General features: G+C 46.5%; 1 protein-coding gene across 3 annotated transcripts in view; it reads right to left on the bottom strand.

The window, feature by feature from the left end:
• Window positions 1-26,695, bottom strand: part of LOC130202384 (prospero homeobox protein 1-like) — a 33,026-nt gene extending 6,331 nt beyond the window's left edge. The window contains exons 1-6 of one of the 3 annotated variants that reach the window (XM_056427882.1): window positions 24,877-26,695; window positions 24,591-24,705; window positions 19,796-21,865; window positions 15,873-15,980; window positions 14,129-14,176; window positions 10,680-10,874 (exon numbers count right to left, since the gene is read on the bottom strand). In XM_056427882.1, coding sequence (XP_056283857.1) covers window positions 10,680-10,874; window positions 14,129-14,176; window positions 15,873-15,980; window positions 19,796-21,805 — 2,361 coding nt within the window. In that variant the 5' untranslated portion in view covers window positions 21,806-21,865; window positions 24,591-24,705; window positions 24,877-26,695. The remainder of the gene's footprint in view (window positions 1-10,679; window positions 10,875-14,128; window positions 14,177-15,872; window positions 15,981-19,795; window positions 21,866-24,590; window positions 24,706-24,876) is intronic. The other 2 variants (XM_056427883.1, XM_056427884.1) reach the window with 2 other exon arrangements.
• Window positions 26,696-26,829: the final 134 nt, after the last annotated feature.

Genomic DNA, 26,829 nt, shown 5'->3' with positions numbered 1-26,829 from the left:
CTAGGGAGAGAAAACACACTAACCCAATTCCCTAAATATTGGATTCCCCTCTGCTGGGACAGAAGTGCATATAATTCATTGTTTGGGCCGCTGTCGTCTGAAACACTGACACGATGACCCCGCTGAGAGCTATGTGTGCATGCGCTGTAAATGCCTGCGCCGGCATGCGCAACCTTTCTCCCAAAAGACCTCGCTCACGGGCCGGTGCAGAGCTGGCGGCCGAGCCGTTAGACGCAGGGAGTGCCGCATTACCACGAATATTTCTGCATGGAATTTCTCCTGACGTTTTGACTATAAAAGGACAGCAAAACGCTGACTACAAGGGGAAAGCAATGTCAAGGAGAAAAGGGTATTGGTATTTCAGATCCTCTTGACCGAGAGAGTGAGAATGAGAGGGGAGGGGGGTGGGGGGGAAGAGAGAGCGATGGCAATAGAAGGAGGGGCTGAGACGAGTCTAAGGAGAGGGAGCGACAGAACAGAGGGAGTTATTCCTGTCCCACAACCCTTTGTTTTGTAAGTATGTGTGAGTTGTGTATGTGAGCGAGCGGCCTCCTGACCAGCAGCGAGCCAGAACTGTTTGCCACCCCTCCCTTGTCCCAATCTAGCCCCCCTCACTCATCCCCCCCAACCCCTCTTCATCTCTCTCTCTCTCTCTCCAGGGTCAGCTGTTGGGCCTTTGTTCCAGAGGCATTGTGGGGGATTATCCAGTGTGGCCGTTCATTCGCTCGGCTGTCCGGTAAATGGGGCCAATCGCGTGGCTCACAATCCTTCATACATATTTCATGGGTCTTTTTAACAACTTCTCAGCAGAGCCCAAAATTAAAGAGGGGAGGAGAGGGGGGAGGGGAGTAAAGATGGAGGGCTGAGTGTGTGTGAATGACTCCTGAAAAAGGCAGACAAGGTGATTTACACGATGCCGGCTGAATTTGAAAATGTTTTGGTCTCCGCTATTCAGGGATTTTCTCACCTGAAAAATGTCTCCAGATCAGATAAATCTAGGAGAAGCTTTTTGAAAATGTTGATGAACGCCTGTTCAGTCATAGAGAGCATTTAAATGTGAATGCAAACAATCACAATGTGCAGGTGTTGTCATTAATCTGCCAGACTACTTCACAATCATCAAGATATGCCATCGGTTGCCTAGTCAACAGGGTGCATCTAAAGTCTGAGATCAAAACACACTTTTATGGTTTCTGAAGAACCAAAAAGGAGTAAATTGGATCATTAGATGAACTAAAGTGTAAGTTTGCACATAATTAAGATTAGTGTGAGAGGTGATGAGAAGCAGAAGGACAGAACTCGGACCGCCCGTCCTCTACGCTTCAGTTGCTTGACAAAAAAAAGAAAGAAGAAGATATATAACCATGTTTCTGCTCTTGTTTCAGCGTGGTCTGAGATCTTAATAAAAAAACAGCTGAAATCCCCAACGGTCTGGAAACATCGTCTTCACACAGCAGTTTCAAATTTCGCCGACTTAATGTGGAAGAGTCTGAATGAAAGAGGACGAGTCTGCCTGAGGTTGACCTCTGCCTGTGTCACACACAGATGCGCTTTCTGCTGATGAAGTCGCTCGGCTCTCGGAAATATACGTGTTTTTGTTCTGAGTGAGGAAGACAGAGAGGCTGGACGTGTGTGTGTGCGTGCGCGTGCGTGCGTGTGTGTGTGCGTGTGTGTGTGTGTGTGTGTATGCGTGTGGCGACGGGTCCAAAAAAACCAAAGCATTCATGAAAAGGGATATTATTGTGGCTCTTCCCCCTGTGTAACACAATATGAAAGGAGGAAGAGAGGTGGAGGGGAAACGAGAGAAAAGAATCAGCAGTACGACACACGTCTGCCTAACCTCTGCGTCGTGCTGTGTGTCGGGTAAATACCAATCAAGAAGAAAGGATGAAAGAAACCGAGAGAAAGAAAGAGGGACTTCTCTGACAAGAGGCAGCGATGAGGCAGTTAATCACTCTCATTCACTGACTCCCCCCCACCCCCCCAATTCTCCCCACCTCGCTCCATCTCCCTCTCTCGTGACAGGTTGCTTTGAGACAGAAGGATAAGCTCTTTTTCAGAGAGAGGGAATCGGATTTCCTGCTTTTTGATGAGATAATAAAATATGACGGAGGACAATAGGAGCCTGTGGACGGCTTGCTGGGAGCCATTCAGTCCGGCAGCGGCCCCCGCCTTAAGACTGCTTAGACAAACGTTTAAAAAAGGTAGCCAGAGGCCCGAGCCCTCGGATAAAAGCTTCTGTTACACACACTGTGTGTAAGTGTGTGTGTGTGTGTGTGTGTGTGTGTCTTTGCATGTGTCCCAGTAAAGCCTGAGAAATCTCTCCTCCCTCGGTGACTCAGGGTTGAGCCGTTTGTTTGGCCAACGTGTTTCTCCCCTTTGCTTTTGGGAACTGTCAGGAGATGTATTGCACCTTCTATTTGCACAACGTTGGCCAAACAAGATGAGACCCTGGAAGATAAGGCTGTGTGTGTCAGTGAGTGTGTGTTCTCGTGAGCTGTAGCCTTGAAGGATGAAATGCAGGGACACAACATAAGCCCCCGCTGCCAGCCAGGTTAATTCCTAACCCCAACTCAGCCTGGGAATACCAACACTTCCCATGCTTTGCACTCACTGTATTTGTCTGTGTGTGTGTGTGTGTGTGTGTCTGGGACAGGGAATTTATAGATTTTGTTTCGCACTGAACACCATTGGTGGGGTCATCTGGCATTGGTTTGTCTTTGCAGTGACTGTCTCTTAAGAATATTCTCACTTCTCCTGACAGCGAAAACACATGTTTGAAAACCAAAGTTGCGCAGGCCGGTGACATTTCAGTGAGTCAAGCCAGAGCTTCCCGAACCTCGGACACACTCTCACAACATAGGCCCCTGTGCCTCACGTATCTGCTCTGATCAATAATCTACAAAGGCCTTGATAAGCCCTTGGTCCACACTGTCACTTTAGGCAAACACAACCCATGTCCCCTTTCTTCCTACTCCCCACGTTGCTCGTCCCCCCCCCCTCCAGCTGATAAGACTGTGCCATGGCTGAAGAGTCCAGAGAACGGGCAGAGTCCCAGCGGATCCTTCGTTCGACCACGTCCTTTCCAAGTACTTACATTTCTCAAAACTTTTAGTTTTTCCGAAATTTGTCTCAAATCCTCGACTCTCTCATCCGTTAAGTGTGTGTTTTCGTCTGTGCTGAGGAGGCGACTGGGACGGGAAACAGGCCTCAAAGCTGAGCAAACACCAGCTCCCTCACTCCACTGATAGCCTTGTGAACAGGGAGCCTTGAGAGGCTGTTGTGTATGTTCATGTGTGTGTGTGTGTCTTACTGCGTGGTGTGTGTGTGTGTGTGTTCGTGTGCGTATGTGAGCATAAGCACTAGCGTCACATGGGCTCTTCTCAAGGTGCACCTCCCCTCGGGAGTCAAGGACAGGACAGGGTCAAAGCCACTGATGAAGTCGCTCTCCTATCCCATCTTCCTCGCTACGACCGCCATCTATACTTACCTCTCAACCCCCCCACCCGTACGCAAGCTGCAAATTCATGTTTGACAGGTATTTCCTCCCCCCTTGCCACCTCTTCTCTTTGCCTCAGTCAACGGACAGAAACATAATCTGTCCTCAGAAGAATTGCACACAGCAGGGGAAGCCCGGAATCACAGTTCAAGCCCTTGTTTTGAGACTTAGAAATTCATCGTCTGAGCTTGTATGGCAGACGCAGGCTGAGAGAAAGCGATCCAAGCGAAGGGGGGTCACAGAGCGCTGTAATGGGGCCCCTGGAGGTCAGGAAGTCAGCCCGGCTCAGAGAGACTGAGAGAGCAGGAGGCAGAAGGGAAAGAAAGGAGCGAGGGAGTCTGGAAGATAGGAACAGGACATCTGGAGAGGAAGAGAACAGAGGGAGGGAGGGAGAGGAAGAATAGAAGGGTAGGAAGAAGGAGGGTGTGGGTGGGCGGACACACAATAAAGGATGGAGAGCAAGGAGCTGCCACGAAGGAGGGAGGATGCATCGAAGGAGAAAGGAAGGAAGGGCAAGTGAGAGAACAAGATGGCAGGAGAATAAAGAAATATAATTTACTGCAGATTGAATTGAAGGAGAGAGAGTTTGGCATCAGCAGTGGAAGTGTGTGTGTGTGTGTGTGTGTGTGTGTGTGTGTGTGAATGGGGGGTTGCTTTGACACATCTGCAGCTCTGATGCACGCCCTGGTCATTTTGGCATGAGTTCCTTTGCCACGCTTCATTAAGCTCTCTCACACACACACACGCACACACACACACACACACACACACACATGCACACACACACAGGGAGGGAGACCAAAATGGTCCAGAAATAATGACATAATCAGCAGCTGTGCCACAGAGCAGGCTGCCCCTCACAAGGTGACCAGGGCCAGAAGGAGGGAGGAGAGAGTGGAGAAGAAGGGAGGAGGAGGAGGAGGAGGAGGAGGGGGAGGAGGAGGGGGAGGGGGGTTTAAAAAGGGAGGAGAATCAATCGTTGGATGAGCGCAGCGAGAGGATATGTTTGTGTGAGCAGGTGAGAAAACGGAGAGAGGGGATCATGTCGTTCTTTAAGTGATTCCTCGCTACCCTCTGAGCCCCGGGCTCTACACGCGGCGCTGGTCATTTAATCAGTGCACAGAATGAAGTGGCTTATTCTCACACACACCACACCGACACCCACGCACACACACACACACACACACACACCACGTAGTGAAGAAAAGGCCTGTCAGGCCACGTCAAACGGGGGCCCTCAATAGTCCTATTCACCGAGAAGCAGATGATCACGCTCTCTATTCTTTTCTTTCCTTAACCCACGAAGGGAACTAAAAAAAACAAGTCGCAAATTATACCCACGGCACAGCGAAGGTTGTGCGGCGATATCTGAAGAAAAATAACTAGTGGGGGTAGCGTGACGTCATGGTTTTGTTACCAGTCTTTCTTTAAACAGTTGCTTCACCCCAGAATTTTTTTTCCTCGCTAGCTTCTTTTGTTTTGGTTTTATTTGCTTTTTTTTATTACTGCGGAACTATTTCATCTTCTATAGTATCAGGGTTGGATGTGTTTAATGCTGTGAGTACGATTCACCTCCAATGTATTGAAGAAGCGGAACAAGTCTCAGCGATGAATACCCCCGATCTCAGTGAAATAAAACTCAAACTATCACTTCCCAGTCTATGAGAACACGTCTCATGACATCTGAATAAGAATCTGACATTTTGTATCATATTTTCTTGTTGAACTGTAATCCATCAAATCTGTAAATTCGGTTCACGAGAATGATAAACATGAACCTAAGACGGCGCCTCTCCTCAGATCATCGCTACTGCCTTAAAAAGCCGGTGAAAACGCACACGGTTGCATGTTGGAATGCAAGGACAGCATGTACTGTACTTATTATGAGGAGTATAACAAACGGTAATGTGCACATGTAGTTTGGTGTACTTCAACCTTTTCTCCAAAGCAATAGGGATTAGAGGAACGACAGCATATACGAGGTTATGGGAGGTGCGTGTGTGTGTGTGTGTAGTTGACATAAACCCACTGGCAAATTGTATTGGTTGTATTTTTGGCAGCTCTGAACTTAAATCTATACTGCCAGCTTTTCATCTCTCTCCCTCTATCTTCTACCACTTCTTGTCTTCAATCGCTCTTCAAAGAGAACCCTAGAGCCTTTTACTGAGAACACCACACCTGTGAGCAAGTGTGTGTTCTTAGTTACTTATGTATGTTCACACATGTTTGTATCGGTGTCTCTGCCTGTGCATCCAGTGCAACGGCCGTGACCTTTTCACCTCAAATCCCCTGAGGTCGAACCCGGGTCAAAGGCACACCCCACACACTCAAACACACCATGCCCTACGTGGTGAGAACCCCCCGTCCGTTAAAAAAACAAAACAAAAAACAGGAATGAAGGAGAGCAAGACAGGGAGGGGAAAAGTAGGAGGAGGAGGAGGAGGAGGAGGAGGAGGAGGAGGAGAAAATAGACATTAGCCTCTCTGGGTTGAGAACAAATGGAGCCCCGAGAGGGACGTGAAGAGGAGGAACGAGGGAGTGAGGGGGGAAGGAGAGGTGAAGCACACAATGCTATGGGGCACGGCGGTTGGACAGACAGCATCTGCTCTCATCTCTCTGTGGCTCTGGTAATGGATGGAGAGTTGGAGAGACGCGAGAGGGCGGGAAAGGAGGGAGACGGAGAGACGACGGGAGGAAGAGCGGGAATACAGCGGGGCGACAGAAACGGGAGCTTAAACTTTTAGAAGTCTTCTTTATTTATTTTGTCACTTTGGATGAAAACTGAAGAAAAAAAAGCACTGTGGATGAAGTGTGTGTCTGTGGGAGGGCGTTATCAATTCAAATAGAGGGATGACAGACGGATGGACAGACAAAAGAGGAAGAGGGACAAAAGGAGTGAGACATCTTTCCAATAGGAGAAAGAGCAGCTGATAAGGGTGGACACACGATACCCGCGTGTGTGTGTGTGTGTGTGTGCGCGCGCGCGAACGAAGGCTTCTCACCATGCTTGCTGGTATCTCTCGCTCACATGGAGATCATAGGGACTTCCTCTTTTAAATGCCGAGGTGTGTGTATGTCTGAGTGTATGTGTGTCCTCTGTGGGAGGAGTGGTCACTGACAGAGGAAACTTGGCCTCGTCTGTCTTATGGAAATCGGAGAGTTTCCCAGAGCCATCATAAAACTGTCTCTCTATCAGACCCCACCTCTCTCTCTCTCTCTCCAGCCCATTACCAGGTCACACACATTCCTGTCTTATGAAAGATGATGTGTGTTGTCATTGGGGGTTCAAAGACGGACAGAGGGGGCTGCGAAGTATAAAGAAAAGGACACTGAGCGAGATTTTTCACTTGAGTCCTCACATGAAAGCGCTGCTCGCTCAAAGTCAAGGCTTTGGGAGGCCGGGTTTGTTTCGGGAAGACTTTGATGGCGACGGACAGAGCGAATGAGAAGTGGAGAAGAAAGAGAAGAAGAGAGGCGATCAGGAGGGGGGGCTGAGAAAAGAGGAAAGTAGAGCTGGGGTCTAGGTAATTAACGGCAAGCTCTTTAATTACTGCTGACGTTCATTATGCCAGAAGGAATGTGACAATTATGCCATTAAAACTTCCTAATGGGGGTAAAAAGCGAGGGACAGGAGGGGGGGGGGGGGGAATAGCGGAAGACATGCAAAAGAGGATGAAAGAATGAAAGGAGAGAGGCAACAGAAGGAAGAGAGAACGACGAGAGGGAGTGAGGGAGTGAGGGATATGAAAGGAAAAGGGGAAACAATCGCGACAAAAGAGGAGCTGGGAGGGAGATGGGGAGCGTATTAGGCCAGCACAGTGACAGAGCAGATTAGCATCAAACAAGAAAGGCCACAGACGTGTGTGTGTGTGTGTGTGTGTGTGTGTGTGTGTGTGTGAGAGAGAGAGAGATCACTGAAACAGAGGACATATTCATTCCAAAGACGCCACCAAGGTGGATGGAACTTTGATGATGCAGAATCTGGCAAAGGGAAAACTGTGTGTGTGTGTGTGTGTGTGTGTGTGTATATGTGAGTGTGTACTTGCTGAATCTGCGTAGGCTCCTGTTTCAAGTGGTGGTGCAGGCAGGTAGAGGAGGAAGAGGAAGAGGAGGAGGAGGAGGAAGAGGAGGCGGAGGAGAAAGGGGAGAGATCCACAGAAAAGGGCCTTGGGGGCATCTTGATTCACATCCAGTACATTTCCATCTCCACATTAACTCTGTGACTCACACACACACACACACACACACACACGTATAAGACGGGAAAACATAACAAATGTGTCCGCGCAAATACGTCATACACACACACACACACACCATTCCCACACCAACATCAAACGGCAAATAAAAAACACACACAACCCACGCACCGGCACTCGCAAACACACACAAATAACACCCACACACACACACCGAAAAGACACACACAAACACTTAGCACGCAGAGTCTTCGTGCTCACCAAGGCGGTTGGATTGTCGGGGGGGTTAGAATTTGCATGGCTGGGCAAATTTTCCTTGTGCTAAACTCTAATCAGCTCCTGTATCTCAGACACCTGCCCAGCAAAGAAAAAAAACCTTCCTATGCAAAACACGTCGCCTCCCTCCTCCACTGCCGCAGCTCCTCGGCCAACAGAAGACTTATTCACCTGCCTCGCTCACTCTTGTCCTCTCGGTCTGTCTTCTTGCAAATTTTCACATTTATGTATGCAAATAGGCTGTTCCCCTCAAGCCTGTTTCAACAGCAGCTTCCTGGTGCCAGCAGAAGAATGATGGTTTTGTCTGAGACGTGACGGCGAATTCATACTTCAGAAAAAAGTCTGTTAGGGGGGAAAAAGACGGCTCGTCACACCGTGCTCGGACAACTATGGCTTCTTTTGTAGGCCGTTTTCTTAAAGGTTGTTTTTGTCAATGTTGTTTTTATGTGACCGGTTATGTAAGTCACGCACACGTTAAGAATCTTCATTTCTCTTTGGAATACAGTGTGTATAAAATATGTATAATTGTGCCAGCCAGTTTACATTCGTCTCCATTGCTCCGCAATACAAACCTCATTCTTTTTATTTTGTTAATGCCTCAAAAAAATGTGTTTTGCTCGTTGTTTCTTCTTTTCAATGCTTGACTTATGATGTGTTTGCATGTTTGATAACCTCTGCTAAGGGGGGAAGGTTCCTCTGTGCTCACTGTAAATCTGAGTTTAACGTGATACCACATTGTGACATCACAACTAAACTGGAAACCAAGTGTTGTCTGGAAACTTGTAGATGGAGATATCTTGAATCCAGCAAAGAAAGATATTTGCGTATTCATAGATTCTGGATTATTGATGAGGAATAGAGTGTAGCTTGAATAAATACAAATAATGTACGAAGAAAATCAAAAGATGTGGCCTAAAAAAGTATTTATATTTGTCTACATCTTCAACTTAAAAATTAAAGACACAACTAAGAATCAAGTTTGTGAAGTTGTATGTTTTTGGGATATAATCTACTTCTATTTCCTGTTGTGGGTGTCATATTGTTTTCCATAAACGGAGCATAATCAAAACAGAACACACTGCTCAAGGAAACTACACCCTGATTACAGGATCGGGAAAAATTAAACCCCAAAAAATAGAACAAAAGATACTGGCGCTGTCCTTTAACAATGCTTTTTTCTCACTGTGCCTTCCTTTTATCATTGGTGGTGAAAAAAACTCAACTTTTCAAAGAGTCACTTTCGATTTAAACGTTTTTCTCCTCTCACTAAACAAAAAAATTCATCATCGGCTGAACTGAAGGAAACGTGTCTTTTTTCTTTGTGCTGCGCTCTGATGGACTTTGGGCTTATCGAGACCTCATATGTACAAGTGCCTCTGCCTGCCAGAGTCTTTCAACGCCTCCCTCAAGAGGCCTGAAGATGGATGTGGGGAAGTGTGTGTGTGAGTGTGTGTGTGTGTTTTGGGTGCACACAGAGGAGCCCCAGTGGACAAATAACGGACAGAGAGAGATAGACGTAAACAGAGAGAAAGAGAGTGAAGCACTTTAAATGTGAGCGCTGCAAAACTCCCACTGCTCGCAAGGGCACTTCTCTCCTGCACGTCATCTCTCTTTCCCCCCCCACTCTCCTTCTACCCTTCTTTCTCCCCTTCCCATTCCCCTTTCTCCCTCCCTTCATCGCTTTCTCCTTTGTCTCCGAGCTCTCCCCCTCTATCCCCTATCTATCCATCTCCCTCTTCCCCCTCTCCCCCTCTTTCTCTCCCCTTCCTCTCGCTAAAACAGTAGGACGCTTAACCTTGATAACAGTGAGATTTCCCCCCCCTCAAAGTGACACACACACACACACACACACACACACACACTGGAGAAGTGCTTTGCCAGCATGCCAGGCCGGTCCAAGGGACGGCTGTACCCTTCGAGGTGAACAGGACACTTGGAAATGCAGCAACAACAAAACACTCACACACATAGACTCGATGCCTCTAACAAACACACACACGCACACACACACACAAACACACACCCACACACACACACAACCTCAGATAACTCCAGGTCCTTCTTAACACAAGCCTATTAAAGGGCTATTGTCAGCTGACATTGAGTCAGCACTGGCAATCCTAAAACACACACACACACACACAACCAGTGGCAAAAGGAGAAGTGTGAAAAAGAAAACATATTAAAGGTGAAGTTGCCTGCCGAGAATTTATGGTTACAGTAGCTGGAAGACAAACACATGAGGACAGGGAAGTAAAATGCAGTTTCTCAAAAACACAAACACACACACACAATCACAATAAGAACCACTGAGGGGAAATGAACAGTGAGGAAGAGGCAGACGAACGAGCCGTCAGTAAGGTTTCTTCCTCATTGGAGGACAGTTCCTCGAATCTGTACAACCTGTGATGCACACTTTAGAACAAAAACCTTGCCCTCACATCATGGCTGTCCAGTGAAAACCGTGTGTCGTTTCTCTACATTAAGTACAGTGTGCCCGGTGCGGCAGGATGTACAAGAGACTTGGAACTCAGCATTGAGAGAACAGTCACGCCGAGGACACCGTGAGACGGTGTCACACTACCCATCGCGAGGTATCAGGTGTAACATTATTTTTTAATGCACCGCATTAGCTCTCAGCTCCTCCTCTCACATGTGGCGATTTTTCGTTTCTGCGTGCAAGTGATGAAAGTGTTGGTGTTTACCTCAAAGTCGTTGGCCTTGTTGTAGTGCATGTTGAGGGCTCGGAACAGCTCGCTGTCGCGGCTGACGCCCATCTCCTCGACTCCAGTGATTCCGTCGTTGATGGACTGCCGGGCGAACTTCTCCATCTGGATGTAGTAGAACTCCCTGAAGTTGCTGAACCACTTGATCAGCTGGGAGGTGATGCAGCGATTGAACTGTAAAGAGAGAGGAAGAGGAGTTGGCATCGCTTAGGTTGTCAGTATTTAATAAAAAGAAAGAAATATGAATGGAATCTGTAAATAGTCTTCATGCGGGCAACGTCGAGTAAAGACTGTCACGTCTAAACCTTATTAAGCCATTGGACTTGAGAAGACGTGTGGGGATGACATGCATGCCGTTTCACATCAGGGAGGTGCGACGTGAGGTGATGACTTAAAAGGCCGCGAAGAAACCGAGAGGGAGATAAAAGGCGAGAGCAAGACACAGGTCGTGGAGAGAGGGGTGGTAATAGAGACATTAAGGAAGACAGCGAACAGGAGGGGGTGGAGGGTGAGAGTGTGTGTGTGGTTCATCCTCCCCACTGGGAGCAGACCTCCCCCCTATCATAACCCTGAGAGTGGAGAGAGAGGTGGAAGAAGGGGGGGGGGGGGCGAGACCGCAAAACACATAATTGACCAGAAAAACGATTAAGTCATCATCTGAAGCGCCCCGGACCCGCAGGGGGCTCAAACATGTACTTAACCCCGTTCACCAATTACACCCCGATTCTCCTCCCCTCTACGCACCTCTCGGGCAGGAAGAAAGGAGAAGAAAAAGAGCAACAAGAAGAAAAAGAAAGACGGGGAAAGACAGAGACGATGAGCGCTGCGGCGAGAAGGCTGTGGCTATCTGATCCGTGCCGCTCGGCTGGACTCGATTCGGTGAGGTAAACCTTTTAAGAGCCTCGGCTGGTCCCGGCTCTTTTTCCGCCCTGGTCTCAGCAGTGAAAACACACACTGTCTAAACATCCACGCCACGAGATAAGGACCTCAGGGGCTCAGGATAGCTGCCTCGCTCACTCACCCTAAAATGCCCCACGACGACCTCGGACCAATCCCCTGAAAACACACAACTAACACCTTCACGTCTTTCCTCAGTGATCCCCGAAATAATGACATCTCATCAAATCCAAAATCTAGCCTGTGAAACCTTGATACCCCGAAGCATCACCCCCACACCCTTCATCCACGTACACACACACACACACACACACACACACACACACACACACACACACACACACACACACACACACACGGGCCTTCTCTCCTCCCTCTGCTCTTTTTGTGGCGCTGGAAGAATGGGGGGACAAAACGCTACTAAACGCTAAGCGGACTGCTCGCTGGGGAGGCAGAGCGGTTTTGACATGGAGATTAGGCTCTGGCTATTGTTCGACGACACGCACAGACATGCGCGCACACTCTTCTCGATCCGGGATGGAAGTCAAACACACGCAAGTGCATGAAGATGGGTGGGCGAGGCAACGGATAGTGTTTGGACCGAGGTGGGACGGGGCTAAGGGGGGGAGGGGGGGGGGCTGTGTCTTTCTGGAATGATCGGCAGATGACATAATGGTGGAGTGTAAAAGAATAAATCCGCTGACATTGTTTGGCCGGGGGTCTGAGAGGGTGTGTGTGTGTGTGTGGAGGGAGGGGGGTTAGCATGGTGCAGGGTAAGCATAAATCTGAAAATGAGGGAGGGAGGAGAGGAGGACGGGTGCAGGTCAGCGTCGTCGGACAATGGGGTTTCGCTGATGGGGGGAGGGGGGGGGGCAGAAGGTCGGAACGTGAGCAGTCAGCAAGCCGGGGTCGTGACATCGCAGTGTCAAACAAACAAACAAACGACTGACACTTACAAATACACCGGCTGCACACGGCTATTCTTAAACACACACACACACACAATGCAGCAGACAGTGTGACAGAGCACAACAACACCGTTTCATTGACGTTGTCAGTGTGTGTGTGTGTGTGTGTGAATATTTACTTTTAGGGGATTGCCGTCGATCGACGCGAGCATCCGAGCGCGTGCGACATCGAGCGCGACATACTGAGATTAAAGGCAGCGAAAGAGTTGCCATCGCTCATGCGGGAGACCTTTGGTGTCACTGTAGCAGAGTGACGGATAGATTTGTCATTTGGACAAGGATTACTTTATTCTTCAGACAGCTCGGGAGAAGACGTATTGGGGCCCGTGCATCTGAACTGCAGCTAAATCACAGCTCAGAGTCCACAAAATATGCAATATTTACTGTGCATGCAGGTAAATACCCACAATTATAATATATCTGGAGCAGCAAATACACTCAGGGACTCAATTTGGGCAAGTCCCTCTGCAGCTTGCAGCAGTCTTGGTTCATTAAGTTGCTGGTGGGGGACGGAGACCCCCGAGAGCGGCTAAAGACGAGTGTGTTCAGTGTATAAGGAGGGAGTTGGTTCAAAGGAGCACATCACTGCAGCCTCTTAATCAGAGCTGGCAGGGGTCAGCCAGCGCAGGCTTTAGATGCAGTGAGAAAGAGATGTGTGTTCGAGCATGTACGTGTGTATAAGGGAGTGTGTGTGTGTGTGTGTGTGTGTGTGTGTGTGTGTGTGTGTGTGTGAGCGCCGGGCTGAGAGGCAGATGAGAGAGAGACAGGGAGAGCGTGTTTCTCACACTCACACTCAAGAGCCTGTGAAAGGTCAGCGCTTAGTGCTAACAGCACAAGATAGAAAGGGGTGCACACACACACACACACACACACACACACACACACACATGCTGCTTCTCCTGCAAAGGCGCATACTTAAGTCCAGAATAGGAAAGCACTCAAGTATCCTTGGTTAAACTATATCAGTCGCCTGCCGAAGGTATTCCGGCGCTTTGACCGAGAGGAAGCAAACACACATGAGCTGATTTATCAATGTGTGGAATACAATTGGTTTAAGAGTTTTTGTCTTTTGGTTTGGGATCACATTTTTTTACTTTTAAATAATTTGTTTATTGAAATAAAATGTGTCTCTCGCCAACACTTTCTCTGACATAGAGGTCAGCAGCGGAGCAGAAAGCACACAGATGACCTCAGACTGCAGAGCTACGTCCAGAACAAGCGGAGAGGAGAGCAGAAAGACAGAGAAGCCTGGACGGGCCTCCCTCTCTCTCCCTCTTTCTCCCTCTCTCTCTCTCGTAAGCCCCTTCACAGTCATCAGGGCTTTCCGACGTTTCCTGTTTTCGCAGGGGTGAATTGTGGGAGATAATCTCCGGCTGCCGATTGGCTGACTGCACACAAAAAGCGGCCCTGGAAAGCAGGCTTTTGTTACTGCCGCGACTCAAAATCCAGCGGCTGGCTTTTCTTTCTCCCCGGCCCCGCCGAGGCACACATACCATGCCACACCATCAGCAAAAAAAAGAAAAGAGAAGGAATGACATATAGAAAAGGGAAAACCCTCCTGACCTCTGCTACTCCACAGCACATGACTGGCCCAAAAACTGAAGCTTGGCGCTAAAAGAGCAATAGAGAGGGTGTTTGCTTAAGAATGAGAAATATATATACAATATTCAATACATGAAGGTGCACACCTATAATTAATACACAGAACACACACTGTATCTCTTTACAAAGGCAATAACCTTTGCTGATCTTATTCATCTACTGAATATCTTCATTCTATCTGTGCATTAATCTGTTATAGTTAATCACCCTTTATCAAAACAATATCTACAATCATAATAAGACGTGTTACAGCTATAGAGGGATGATATAGGCTGTCATGAGCAGCACTAACAATGGTTTTTGGAGAAATCTGTCAAAACATTTCATAAACATCAAAAGTCAAAAAAAGTCTTAAAAGAGCCGAATCAAGGGGAACAACAGCTCCAGCGCCCCCCAGTTATTAGAGCAGCCCACTTCCCACGTTCATTAGATTCTTGACAGTCAAGACCTAAATAGTCGAGACCTGATTAGCCTTTAAGACTTTTGTCTGAGGACAGCCACTCGCTAAGAGGCCGCCCTGGCTGCATCTAGTTAGATAGTCTCATTCCCATACATGTCTGTTAACTTCCAGCTTGAGTCTATTGTCCTCGACTGAAAACAAAAACAAACTAATGTGCCTCATAATCCCCTGAACAGTCTTGACCTGGTTTAAGTATCTGCTGAGGCCACCAAGAAGAGGCCACCTCCTTGGGAGCGATTAGTCAGTGAAACTGATGAAACTCAAAGTGAAATAGCAATTTTGTTGCTGAATTGTTCAACAGCAAATAACATCAATGTTAAATCAGTGGGATAATCTACTATTGAGGACTTTGTAACAAATCAACATGTGCAGGTGTCTACCCGCTTTGCCAACATCTAATCCTCCTTTTCCACCCGACCAATAATGTGCTGAGAGAAAAATCATATGACCCTATGATTGGTAGCGACAGCATTAAAGAGGGGGCAGCTGGGAACAGGGGGGGGACTTTTATCTTCTGATTTGAATAAGATGGCCTGGATATGTCACAGTGTTTACCCCTCCGTATGGTCCGAGAGGACACAAAACAACAACACAAACAAACTCGGTCGCCCACACAACGGCTATTGTGTTGTTGTTCTTCCTCTTGTTTTTGTGTGTGGAGCTTACATATTGTGCTTTGTTTTCAAGATTGCCTTCATTAAAATCCCAGTAGAGCTATCCCTCATCCTTGCTATGTTCCCTAAACGGACTCTTTCAACCCTCCCTCTATCAAACCATCCTCCCTACACCTGCTCGTATCACCACTCCTCCGTCTCTAGGCTCCATCCTCCTCTTTGCCCTCTCTATCCCTCTATTACTCATCCTGCTAATACTCATAGCCTCTTCAGCTCCCTCATGAAAACCCATTCAACTTCCTCTTCCTTTATCTTTTGCATAAAGCCATAACTTAGTAAGGGAAAGGGCCTAGTTAAAAGAAAAAGCACACAAGCTATCTTCGGCAACTGAAGCTCGCACATCACAATAAAGAAATCAAACGTCCCCTTTTAAGGCAGGTGCATTAACAAATGTACCCAAAAGTGTAATCCATCTTTACACGTGTTACATGCAGCAAAAGAAGTCACCATCTCAATAAAATGAAGGTCCAAATGAGCTGAACAGAGACAGGTGTGTGGATTAAAAAGAACACTGATGGCAAAGGTTATATACTAAAACAAGGGCTGAAGAGGAAGAACATGTTTGGCTTACCTTGACATCCGAGAAGAACATCTTGAGCATATTAGAGCTTGGGTAGCGGCTGTAGAAAAACATGAGCTTGGCCTTCTTCAGATGATTGGGAGAGAGACCCTCTTGGATCTGAAAATAGCTCCCATTAAGGACATTAACACATGTTTGGAGGGAAACAACAAATGGCAGATCAAGCTAATGTAGCTAATGATGTCAGCACAAATACAATATGTACATGCTAATAATTGGCTGAATGATTGGCACGACGTCCTCATTTGGATGATGGGTAACCAAATTTCCTTTCAGGCATGAATGCAGGGCTGCTGGAGGGAGGAGGAGGAGGGGGGGGCTGAAGACAGTGCACCAAAGAAAAACCATTTGCTTGAAATTAGCATTGTCCATATCAGGTGTGAGAGTGTCACGGTAAATAAAACGCCGGCCAGCACGACAGCCGACGCTTTTACATAAGGAGGCTCATTTCACAGTCAAAGCAAGCAAACGCCTTTGCCTACACCCAAAAAAAAAAAGGCAGAAGAAAAAAGGAGGCATTTGCATATCACAGACAAAGACAGCAGTTAACGCCAGTGACGGGCAAGAAGGCCTAATGGCTTGGCGACAACTCATGCCAAGCCTGAATATGACTGTTTGATATTGGCTTCATATCAGTGGCAAAACAAGGTCCAGGAGACAGACCCAAACCTCGGCTCAGGCAACATGGAAAACCCTCCCGCACTCACATCGGCCATATTCAAATACATGTCAGAGGCCTCGTCTTCCTAATGGATCGCCTGGATTGAGCAGCAGAGAGAACGGAGATGGGCTGGTGGGGGCACCTTGAGGGATAGTATGGTTCCAACCTTCAATTACATCCCCCTCCTCCTCCCGCTGCTCCACCCCTGCCCCCCAGCCTCGCTGCTGCCAAACCCTTGGAGGAGCAAAAAGAAGGAGGAGGAGAAGGAGAAGAGGAGCTCTGAGGCTTTGGACTCAGCCAGTGATGGGGGGGGGGGGGGGGACTGAAACACATCTGCGCCACTGAACGGCCCAAGCCATTTCCATGGTGAATTAACGGGCGTATAATGCATCTGATAATATCAATCTGGAGGATAAGACATTGTAAAGGGAGCGGGGATGGGGGCGGGCTGCATGTTAAGACCTCAGGCTGTTCCAACAAGGGTGTTCATCAAGCAGGAGCAAGACAGGCCCATTAAATTACACAGAAGATAGAGCCCCAAGTTTTCATGAAGACTGTTTACACTCCAGTGGACAAAATACATGGCGTGACATTATTTATGATCTACAGGGGTGGCTGTGATCGTTAAAATCAGTCAAGTGTCCAGATGTAGCTGTAACTATAGAGTGGGAAGAAGGCATCAGCTGCTCGATTGGATTGCCCTTGGCCTCAGGGTTACACGGCAAAGCCAGCAAACGCTGAACCACACTGGGTTCGGCTCCTTAAAAACCACGTCTACTTTGTCTGCGAGGCGGAGAGAGAGACTTAGTTGTATACGCAGCGAGGGTCTTGTGGGGGAAACCCTGGCAGACTGGTGTTACTCTGTCAGGCCTGGCCAAAAGAGCAGCACTTCACTCTCCACACCACACCATCTGCTCCAAGTGGAGGGGATACAATGGATCCTCAGACAGAGAGAGGGAGGGACAGAAAAAGAGAGCTCTTTTTACAGGAAAGGCAAGGTGGGATTTGTTTGCTGTGAAAGCTGTGCACTTACACTTAGATTAATTTGTTTTTGCTTTTTTAATTTGGATTAGAATCGCTTTGGCCTTATCACTGAAATTAAAAATGATTTTAAAACAAAGACGTCGAGGTTTTACCTCTCCAGCCATAAACACAATATCACCTCCCTTCAGACGACAATTAAGAAGCTTCAAATCTCCTGGTGAGGCATTTTCATCTCTAATTCACTCACAGCTTGCAAATGTAATTGTGATTGGACTTAGGGGTGGCGTGCAAGGCTATTATTTTGTCATGATGGTGCACTCATACCAGGTGGCCCACTGTTCCACTGCCACATCCGACAAGACATCATCATTCTCACAACACATCCCCAAAACCCAAAGTCATGAGAGGAAAATAGCTACTCCACGTCCTAATTCCAGGTGTAAGGACAAGAATATTTGGAATCGGACTGAGAACAAATGAGGAAACTGATAGCCGCCATCTGCTCCACGACGCTGCAGAGAGCTGGTGAACTTGAACACACCTCGCAAAATGTCTGACAAGCTGTCTTTGGCTCCCGAGGCTCCGAGAAAAAAAAGAAAAGCTACAGAATTTTAAAACAATTCTGACATCAATGGAACATGCTTTAAAACGACAGAGTAGAAATGCAAATAAACTAAATTGGCTAAACTAATTATAATAAAAAATACATGTCCAAAGCTCTATCTTTTAAGTGACAAACTTCTTAAACCTGTGATAATTTAAAAAATAAAAGATAAATGTTCTGTCTTTTCTTTCCATTTAGGGGAGTACATCTGTTAAACCCTGAATGTATAAATGCTACAATGAAAGCCACAGCATCTGGCATGTGTGGTTATTGTTTGATTGTTTTCTACTTTCTCTCAGTCTCTGTATGTCTCTCTCTCCCTTTTCTTTTCATCCCTCCATCGGGAGCCCGTAGAAGCAAAGGATTATGGATCTCTGGAAAGCGTTCACCCTTGGGTCAGAAGACAAGACAAGGCGAGGTAATGAAAGATAAACAGCTCGCTGCAAACACCTGTTAACGTCTGCTTCAAAGAAAAGACAGGGAGGAGGGGGGTTTGGAGGGACGGAAAACAAAAAAAGAAGTATTTGGCTGCCAAGCAACAGCCGAAGGGCCCCCCGGGCTGTTGACAGATCTTTATGAAATGAAAAAAAAGGGAAAAGAAACGACAATGATTGTGGGCCTTTTACAACAGCGATGGATGATAAGAGGAACACAAGAGAAAACACAAGCAATCATAAATATACATCTTTACTGAGTCCTCAGGCAAACCTTTTGTGACACGCACATACGCAAAAAGACACACACACACGCACACACAAACACTCAGAGAAAGGCTAGGCACTCAGGTACTCACAACCACAAAGTCAAGGCATCCAAAGTTGTTAAATATATGCACATTAATTTAACTAATAAAGCCCCAACAGGTAAAGACTGATGGTGTCATTCCGTATGCATGTAATGCATGTTAATGACTTGAAGACAAAGCTTTCTAAGGACAGCCAGTGTGACATGAATCAAACTTTCATAAGAGTTAGGAGGTGTTGCACACTAAAGAACTAAGAAGGTATAGGGGAAACAGAGAAGGGATCTGTTTAAGCTATTAGTCCAGAATCCCCCGGGGGCTTCAATTTGAGCTTCCCATAGGGGATAGTTTCTTTATCCGCAGGGCATGATTGGGGCGCACCGGGGTTAAACTATAAGGGAGGCTATATAACACCATTGTGTGCCAAGTTTCAGGACGCCATCTTCCTCCTTGTTCTTTCAGGCCATTTTTCTAAAAAGGAATTGGGGCAGTAAATGTCGCGGGGACCTAATCTTCGTGAGTAAGTGATATGTGACAAGAGAGCTTTTAAAGCACTTAGGATTGGCGATGGAAGAAAAGGCTGTACGGTGCTGCGAGAAGGAAGAGGTACGGGTATAAAAATAAATACAACAATGCAGTACAATGGATGAGAGAACAGCAGTGGGAGGAAAAGTGATTCATCAACAATTTCTCAGTTTCTTAGGCTAGTTTCAAACAGGCTGAAAAAGATTTGATTTTTTAACTCTTTGTGGTTCAGATGTTTCACACCCGTCTCCACAGGGAATTACCACCTGAAATCTTTTTATCTGGCTTCCACACACATGAACTGGACCACATCTTTAACGATCACTGTCAAACACATTCACTTTTTGTTGTCTTTCAACCACACCCTCAAAACACACCATTTTAGTTTGAAAGGATACGTTGCTGCCTGAGTAAGGTGAGATGTCAGCCATGTCCTGGAGGTCACTGCACTCAGACTTGATGAGGGACAGGGAGAGCTCGGCTGTGCTACCAGGGTGCGCTGGTGAACACGAGCGATGGTGGTGCCCCAGATGGTGAGCCGATGCCATCTTGGTCCTCAGGCTGGTGGTCTCCCGGGACAGGTCCATGGAGTCTGGGGAGGAGCGGTCTCTGCCTGGGTAGCCACCCGTGGGCCCGCCGAGGGGACTCTGGAAAGGGTAGCCCATGAGAGGCAGTGGAAAAGGGTGTCTAAAAGATGGGGGGCTGAAGCCCATGGAAGCAGAGAGGGAGGAGGGGTGAAGGATGGGGTGGTGGTGCCCGCCATGGGCACCCACAGCTGAGGACTGGTGGTGGTGGTGGTGGTGGTGCTCACTCGGTGTCTTCCTCACGATTAAGGGTAATGCCTCAGTTTGGTCACTGGTGGGACCTGGCATCCCTGGCATGCTGGTGAAGGAGTCTAGTGGATTGGGAATGATGACATTGCCGAAGCACTGCAGCCTCTGGTTGGCGGTGTGAAAGTTGGGGTTGTCTCCGTTGACAGTGGTCGGAAATCTTTCAGGAGGTATCGAAAGTGAGGGGAAGGCTTGCTGGGGTGTAGGGCGTGGAGGCTTGGCAAACACCTTAACCACTGTGTCCACCACCTGGGTCATGGCTGAATTGAGTTCCTGCTTCAGTGTTTCGGCCAGCTGTTTGCCTTCAGCGTGCATGGAGGAGCCCGGACCTCCCGGTCCTTTGCTCCGGCTGAGCCCCTCTCTTCTGGGCTTCTCTCTGGCTGCGAGCAGGGCCTGCTCCTGAAGCAAGGCCCGCGCTCTGTCCAGGAAATGGCCTGGGTCCAGGTCAGACATCTCATTGTCAGAGCGCAAGTCATCTCCACCCCGGTCATCGCCGCCGGTGTCGGACCTGGCTGGGCTGTCTTCGGACATGTTCCCCATGTCATTGTTGAGCTCATTGTGGAGGTCGTTGTGTTCCGAGTCGTCGGTCGAGTCGTAGATCTGAAAGAACTTCTCCTGCAGCTGACGGAGCTGCTTCTGCATGTCCTCCAGCTGCAGCTTCAGTTGCCGCCGCTCCTCCTGCTTCTGCTCCTTCCTCTGGCACACCAGCTGGGTGAAGCTCTGTTGCTGCTGCTGAGGCAGACGCTGCTTACGCTTGTTCTCTCGGCTGCTACTGCTGCATACCTCGCCTCCCCGTGGGCTGCTGGGGGCCTGCTGCTGAGACTGAGGGGGTGGGCAGTCGAGATCCATCTCATGGTGTCGATCCATCTCGTGGTCACGCTCGTGACGGGAAGCGGCAGGTACCACCACACTGGGCGAGTGGCTCATGCCACGTATAATGTTCTCTACGCGGGCTCGCTTGGCACGCAGATGTTCATCGTTGAGACGTTCCATTTCAAAGGGGGCTAGGCCAGGACGACCAAAGGGTGACAAGCACTCTTGAGGGGTGCTATCGTGGGAGGAGTTACTGCAGGCATCCTCCTGGGGAGCATCTGAACTTGCATTGGAGAGCCCTGATCCGGGGAAGCCGGCATCCCCTCTATCACCCCTGTCCCCTCTTTCTCTCCTCTCAGGTCCTCCCCCATTTTTAGCCATGTTATTCTTAAGAAGCTGGGAGATAATAGTGGTGCCAGGGAAAGGCATCATAGTGTCCTCGTACGAGTTGGCCCTCTTCAGTAGCTTTCGGAGTACATTGGACTTGGATTCATTGTCGCTGCCTGACACAATGCCAGGTCCACCATGTGGCTGCACTACAGAGCACTCCATGGAGTCGGTGTCTGATCCGTGGTGAGAGTGGGAGCTCAGAGAGTTCATGGCACTGAAAATGGCTGCTTTGGCGCGGGCAATGTTATCAGTGGTTGTTGTTGTGGTTGCTGCTGCTGCGGAGGCTGTGCTGCCCACGGTCCTCTTAACACCAATGTCCACACGTCTTCGCTTGGTCTGTCTGTTCAGGAGGGAGTCGCTGTCATGGTCCGGCATCACGGGCTGCTGCTATTGGGCCATATCCCGCAAACCTCAAGGATCAAATCCTCTGAGTACCTGTGGGCAAAGAGTCACAAAACCATGACTCACCTACGAGAAAAAATATTAAAATCACTCACCCAGTTAGGACATGTCCATGTCAATAAAAAAATAAAATAAAATCATGAAAGAGAGAAGCTTGACAGCTTTTGATAAACTTAATGAATCAGGATATATCCACCTCAAGAGACTTGCATTAGTCCACATTATGGATATAAACTGAGGAGTTCTGTCTCCAGCCAGCCGGTAATACCTCCACATATGTGTCTTAGAGGACGGGTACATCCATGATTACATTTAGGCAGTAAGGCCAGTGACAGAGGGGCAAGGGGAAGAATGAGGCCTTGGCCCGACATTCCAGGGCAAAGTCCTACATTTTATCCCGTCCCCTGCTACACGCCGCGCGGCACTGAACCAGTTCCCACGGAACACAAAGCTGCATAAAATTATGATAATTACTTAAGTACATGTCCTCATTTACATTTGTGTGCAGTGTGAACCAACATAGGATCAATTAATTCTCAAAATAAAATTAAAATAAATAGGGTTAAGAGTATCAAAATAATAATAAGTAGGAGAGGAAATGCACATGCCGTTATATTCATTTTACTGAATCCCATTGCGTAGTAAGTGCACAATGGTTTGGTCAATTCAACAAAATATTGTCATTTTAAACCATCTTTACACATTGGGTGATTTTAAAATGCAAGTCCTGTGTTGACACTAATCAATATGGCCTTCATATCTTCAGCAATAGGGAGGCTAACACATAAAAGAAACACAAAATAAGCCTATTGATTTGCATGCCAGCGTGAGCTCACTTCTGTGTTTTTTGTTTGTCTTTTCATCTGGCAAGGGCAGTTAATTCTGCTCAAATGAATAGGTCATAAGGGTCAACTCTGGCAAGGAGCAACTTAAAGCGCTCTTACAAAAACCCTAATGCCCCTCTGAAAGCAAAACGTTTTGTCAGTACAGACCTGCATCAATACTGCTATGTAAGCAGCGGAGCAGTGTCTTAGTCAGAGCCCTATGAGAGGCTTCCAATCTCAAATGTAGTGATGAAACAGTTTTAACTTTGCTTTTCTTTCTCAAATTTATACATTTAAAAATCTTGGAAAGATATATTTTCTTTACATTTTCTTACTGGCATAAAAGTGGTGCAACAATTTAGATTTTTTTACACTCTTCAGAAAAACACCAACTCTTTTTAAAACTCAGTGGATTCGTAAACAAATTATATATTTAAAATATTTTTTATAAAGATATATATATATATAACAAATACATAATTATTTATTTGTTACAGATTGCAAATATACTGAAACCGTACTTCAATTTAAGAAAACTGACGTATAGCTATACACATTTTGATTTGTGTTCCTTCTTTTTTACAGAAATGTTAAATGACTGATTCATATACATCTAATTTTGCTGTGATATTCTTAGACAAAAGTCAAGAAATGACGACAACATTTGAAGGGTCCGTTTCAGTGTGGACAAACAGCAGAAAACACAGAACTGAATTTAACGCATTATCTTTATCGGATTATTTGCTTGTTCTATCAATTTTTTGTAATCATCTTTACATAATCACCGCAGCTTCAAAGTAATTTGAAAATAAAGAAAAACATAATTACACTTCACAGACAGACAGACACACACACACACACACACACACACACTACAACTTTGCTGTTGCTTTGTTTGACACTGTGTATTGTGATCCACAACACAAGTGGTGGATATTTCACTTGGAAAGTAACATTTTGTCAACTGACAACACTAAATATTCTAATTTACCGCGTACACAGACTTGGTTAAATGTGTTTCCATATATCTGTAGGCCTACTATTGAAGTGAAACCGTATTTTTAAATGGCATTATTTTGATAAATGGCTTTGTTCCAAGTCTTGACAGTCACATCAGCAGTTGAGACAAGAGGTGATACATCTCCCAAAAAAAACTGACTTGACTTGATCGCCTCAGGACCTAAACAATGAGCTTGAAATAGTCACTAGCACCTGTCTTTTCCGACGGAGCACCTGTCTCCCACTGCCCATGCGCACTCTCTCTCACTCTCTCTCCTTTTCTCTCGTTCAAAACCTTTCAACAATTTGAAGCTGTATGAACTAAACACATAAACAACGAGCTGTAGATGTCCCTTTGAACTCTTAAAGATCTTCCAGTTGTCTTTTTAAAACTGATTCTTCACGTTAAACACATTGTCATTTAAAAACTATCAAACTTTAAACCTTCAAAACATTTCGGTTGAAAAGCAGCAAACAGAAGAAATCAACAAATGAAGTTTGAAACTTGGTTTTAAATTCAAATAATACACAGTTGTTGTAACTTTTAGTAGGTAAACAACAACATTGACATTACAAGACAATAAAGGAGATCTGGCTGTTTCTTGACTTATTTCATGGTCAGTGGACAAACTATCAAAACCTTTGAGAGACTGAGTTACACTTACAACAATACACTGGCTGCGTTTTATCACAATGCAGAAAGAGACACGCCGAAACTACACAACAGGAGGACTGACAAGCTCCGAAAAGGACTTTAAGTGAATAAATAAAAGGCACGAAGGAGGCGTTAGAATAAAACGTATAGCCCACGGGACAAAGACAATAACGAAGAAAATGCATATTCAGGGTTTTCCAACACGCTCTGAAGATCTAACGCAGCTGAATCTCAGTTCCAGTCTAAAATCTTCTTTTTAAAAACCCACTGCCCAACTTACTTTGAAAAGTTGAAAATCAACTGGCTCCCCGCTCTGATGCGGAAGGTCGGGCTGCCGGTCCGCACATCATCCTCACATAACACGGGCTGCTCGCGCCACTCGGACCACACAGCGTCTACACGAGACATGATAAGCGGTTCATCGCAGAGATATCCCCCCCCCCCCCCCCGTCCGTTATGTTGGATTTGTTTTTTATTATTTTTTTATTTTAGCGCCTAACCGGGAGCCGGCGAGGCAGAACAAGAACAACAGAGGACGGGAGGTATCGGAGGACAAGGTTACTTACCCTTTGGACGAAGAGGGGACAACCTGAACCCCGACGGCGAAAAAACACGAGAAATGACGCAGAGCTCTGCGGATTGTTCGCTACCGGGATGGAACAATTTCTCAAAGAAGGGAGAGCTGGAGTAAAGTCAGCCGCGCGAGCGAAAGGACCGAAACAGGAAAAGTATAGAAGATGAAAAGAGCCTCTTGCACGGCGGTCTCTCCCTCCTCTGCTGTGACTAAAAGAGTGAGAGACATATAGAGAGTACAAGAGAGCGAGGAAGAGAGAGAGAGCGAGAGAGAGACTGCGCGTGTGGGTCTCCGCGGCGCACTGGATGCAGAGCACTGGATGCTGGAGCGCTCCTCCGCCACTAAGATTCACTTTAAGACACCGCTGAAGGAAACAGGAAGACGTGCGCGTCACCAGCGGTGTGATGTAACTGCCGCTGCCCACCAATAAGAAGCGTCCGTCCGGTCCGGAGAACAGCGCACTGAACTTGACCAGAGAATGGGACTTGCAACTAAAGAGAGAGAGAGGAGAGAGAGAGAAAGAAAGGAAATACCACTCGTACTAATCCATTTCGTCCTAAATCACCAACAGCGCAGTAAGAATCGTTATCCGCACTTTGACATTATAGGCCTATATACCAACATCTGCAATAAAACACATAGTCAGCTTATGTTGTTTATTACCATATTTATGTGTTGAAGGGGATGGTTTCTATGCTAAATGGTTAAGTTTCAGTTTGATTCTAAGAGATTTTAAACTACTTTTGGAAAGAAATCTGAATAAGAACCATTTCTCGTAACTGCTAAGGAAATTCATGTATTTGGCATCCAGTGAGATTAGCTCAGTTGCACTATATTTAAGAAAAACACATGTGTTTTTTTAAAGATGAATGCAGCATTAATTGAATTGTTAAGGCAGAGACCGTTTTAATGCAAATGTTTACAGACGTCTATGTCAGCCGTTAACGTTTACATTATATTGTCTATTTCTATTTTAAAGAAAGGACTTTTTAAACGCTTGTGTTAATGCATGTTTCGATTATGTTTTAGGAGAGTCTATTAAAACGCATTCACATTCCTTCAAGCTCAATCATGTTATGAATACCAACTTTTTAAATTTTAAAATTTTAATATGTTTTAATAACGACGCGGATCGCGTTTGAATTTCAAACATCATATGTACATTTTTTGTTATTGTTGCACCTTTTACATTTGGACTTCTCAAAGGGAAAAGCAGTCGTCGGTCACTTGGGAATAGGAGGTTCAAAGTGGCATGTAGAGATATTTACGTGCAGAGTTTTCTCATTGGTTGCAGCGAAGTCGAATGTATGAACAAGCAGAGCAGCACAGAAGCTCGGAGCTTTGCTTTGGAATTCAGATTATCCAGGGGAGCCAATATCTGAGGAGAGCTAAACGTCTCTTTGTGAACCGCTCAGCGAAGAGCCGAATATCGTCACGAAACGTCTGTCAGTGGATCCGCAGTCATCCACTGAACATACACCCCGTGCGTAAAGACTGCGCTGTCATCAGAACATAGACTATCAAGTTAAAAGGATTGTAAATAAAAACGACCAAAAAAATACCGTAACGTTTTTATTTCAGTGAATTATTAGACTTTTTTATCCCTTTGAAACTTCGGCACCTGTAAGGCTGAACCCTCCGGACACGGACATCTGATCCTTTCCACAGAACAAACCTGTTCGACGCTTCTGATTTATGGAACGATGACGGCAGATCATTCCTACACAATGTAATATTTATAATCACACTGCAGTGTTGCGTTCTGCAAATATATTCATACTTCGATCTTTACAACCGGTGTATAAACTAATTATTTAGTGATATTATTGGGAAATGTGTGCAATAAAAATGTGTCTCTCCATAAGATAATTATGTTTTCATCGACACGTCCATCCGCTTTATCCGCGTTTCTTTAATTAGAGAATAAAGCGTAAACGTCTTATTC

This window comes from Pseudoliparis swirei, chromosome 12, assembly GCF_029220125.1.
Source record: "Pseudoliparis swirei isolate HS2019 ecotype Mariana Trench chromosome 12, NWPU_hadal_v1, whole genome shotgun sequence".
NCBI lineage: Eukaryota > Metazoa > Chordata > Actinopteri > Perciformes > Liparidae > Pseudoliparis > Pseudoliparis swirei.
The sequence above is the reverse complement of the archived record's forward strand: the minus strand, read 5'-3'. Positions and strand labels throughout refer to the sequence as shown.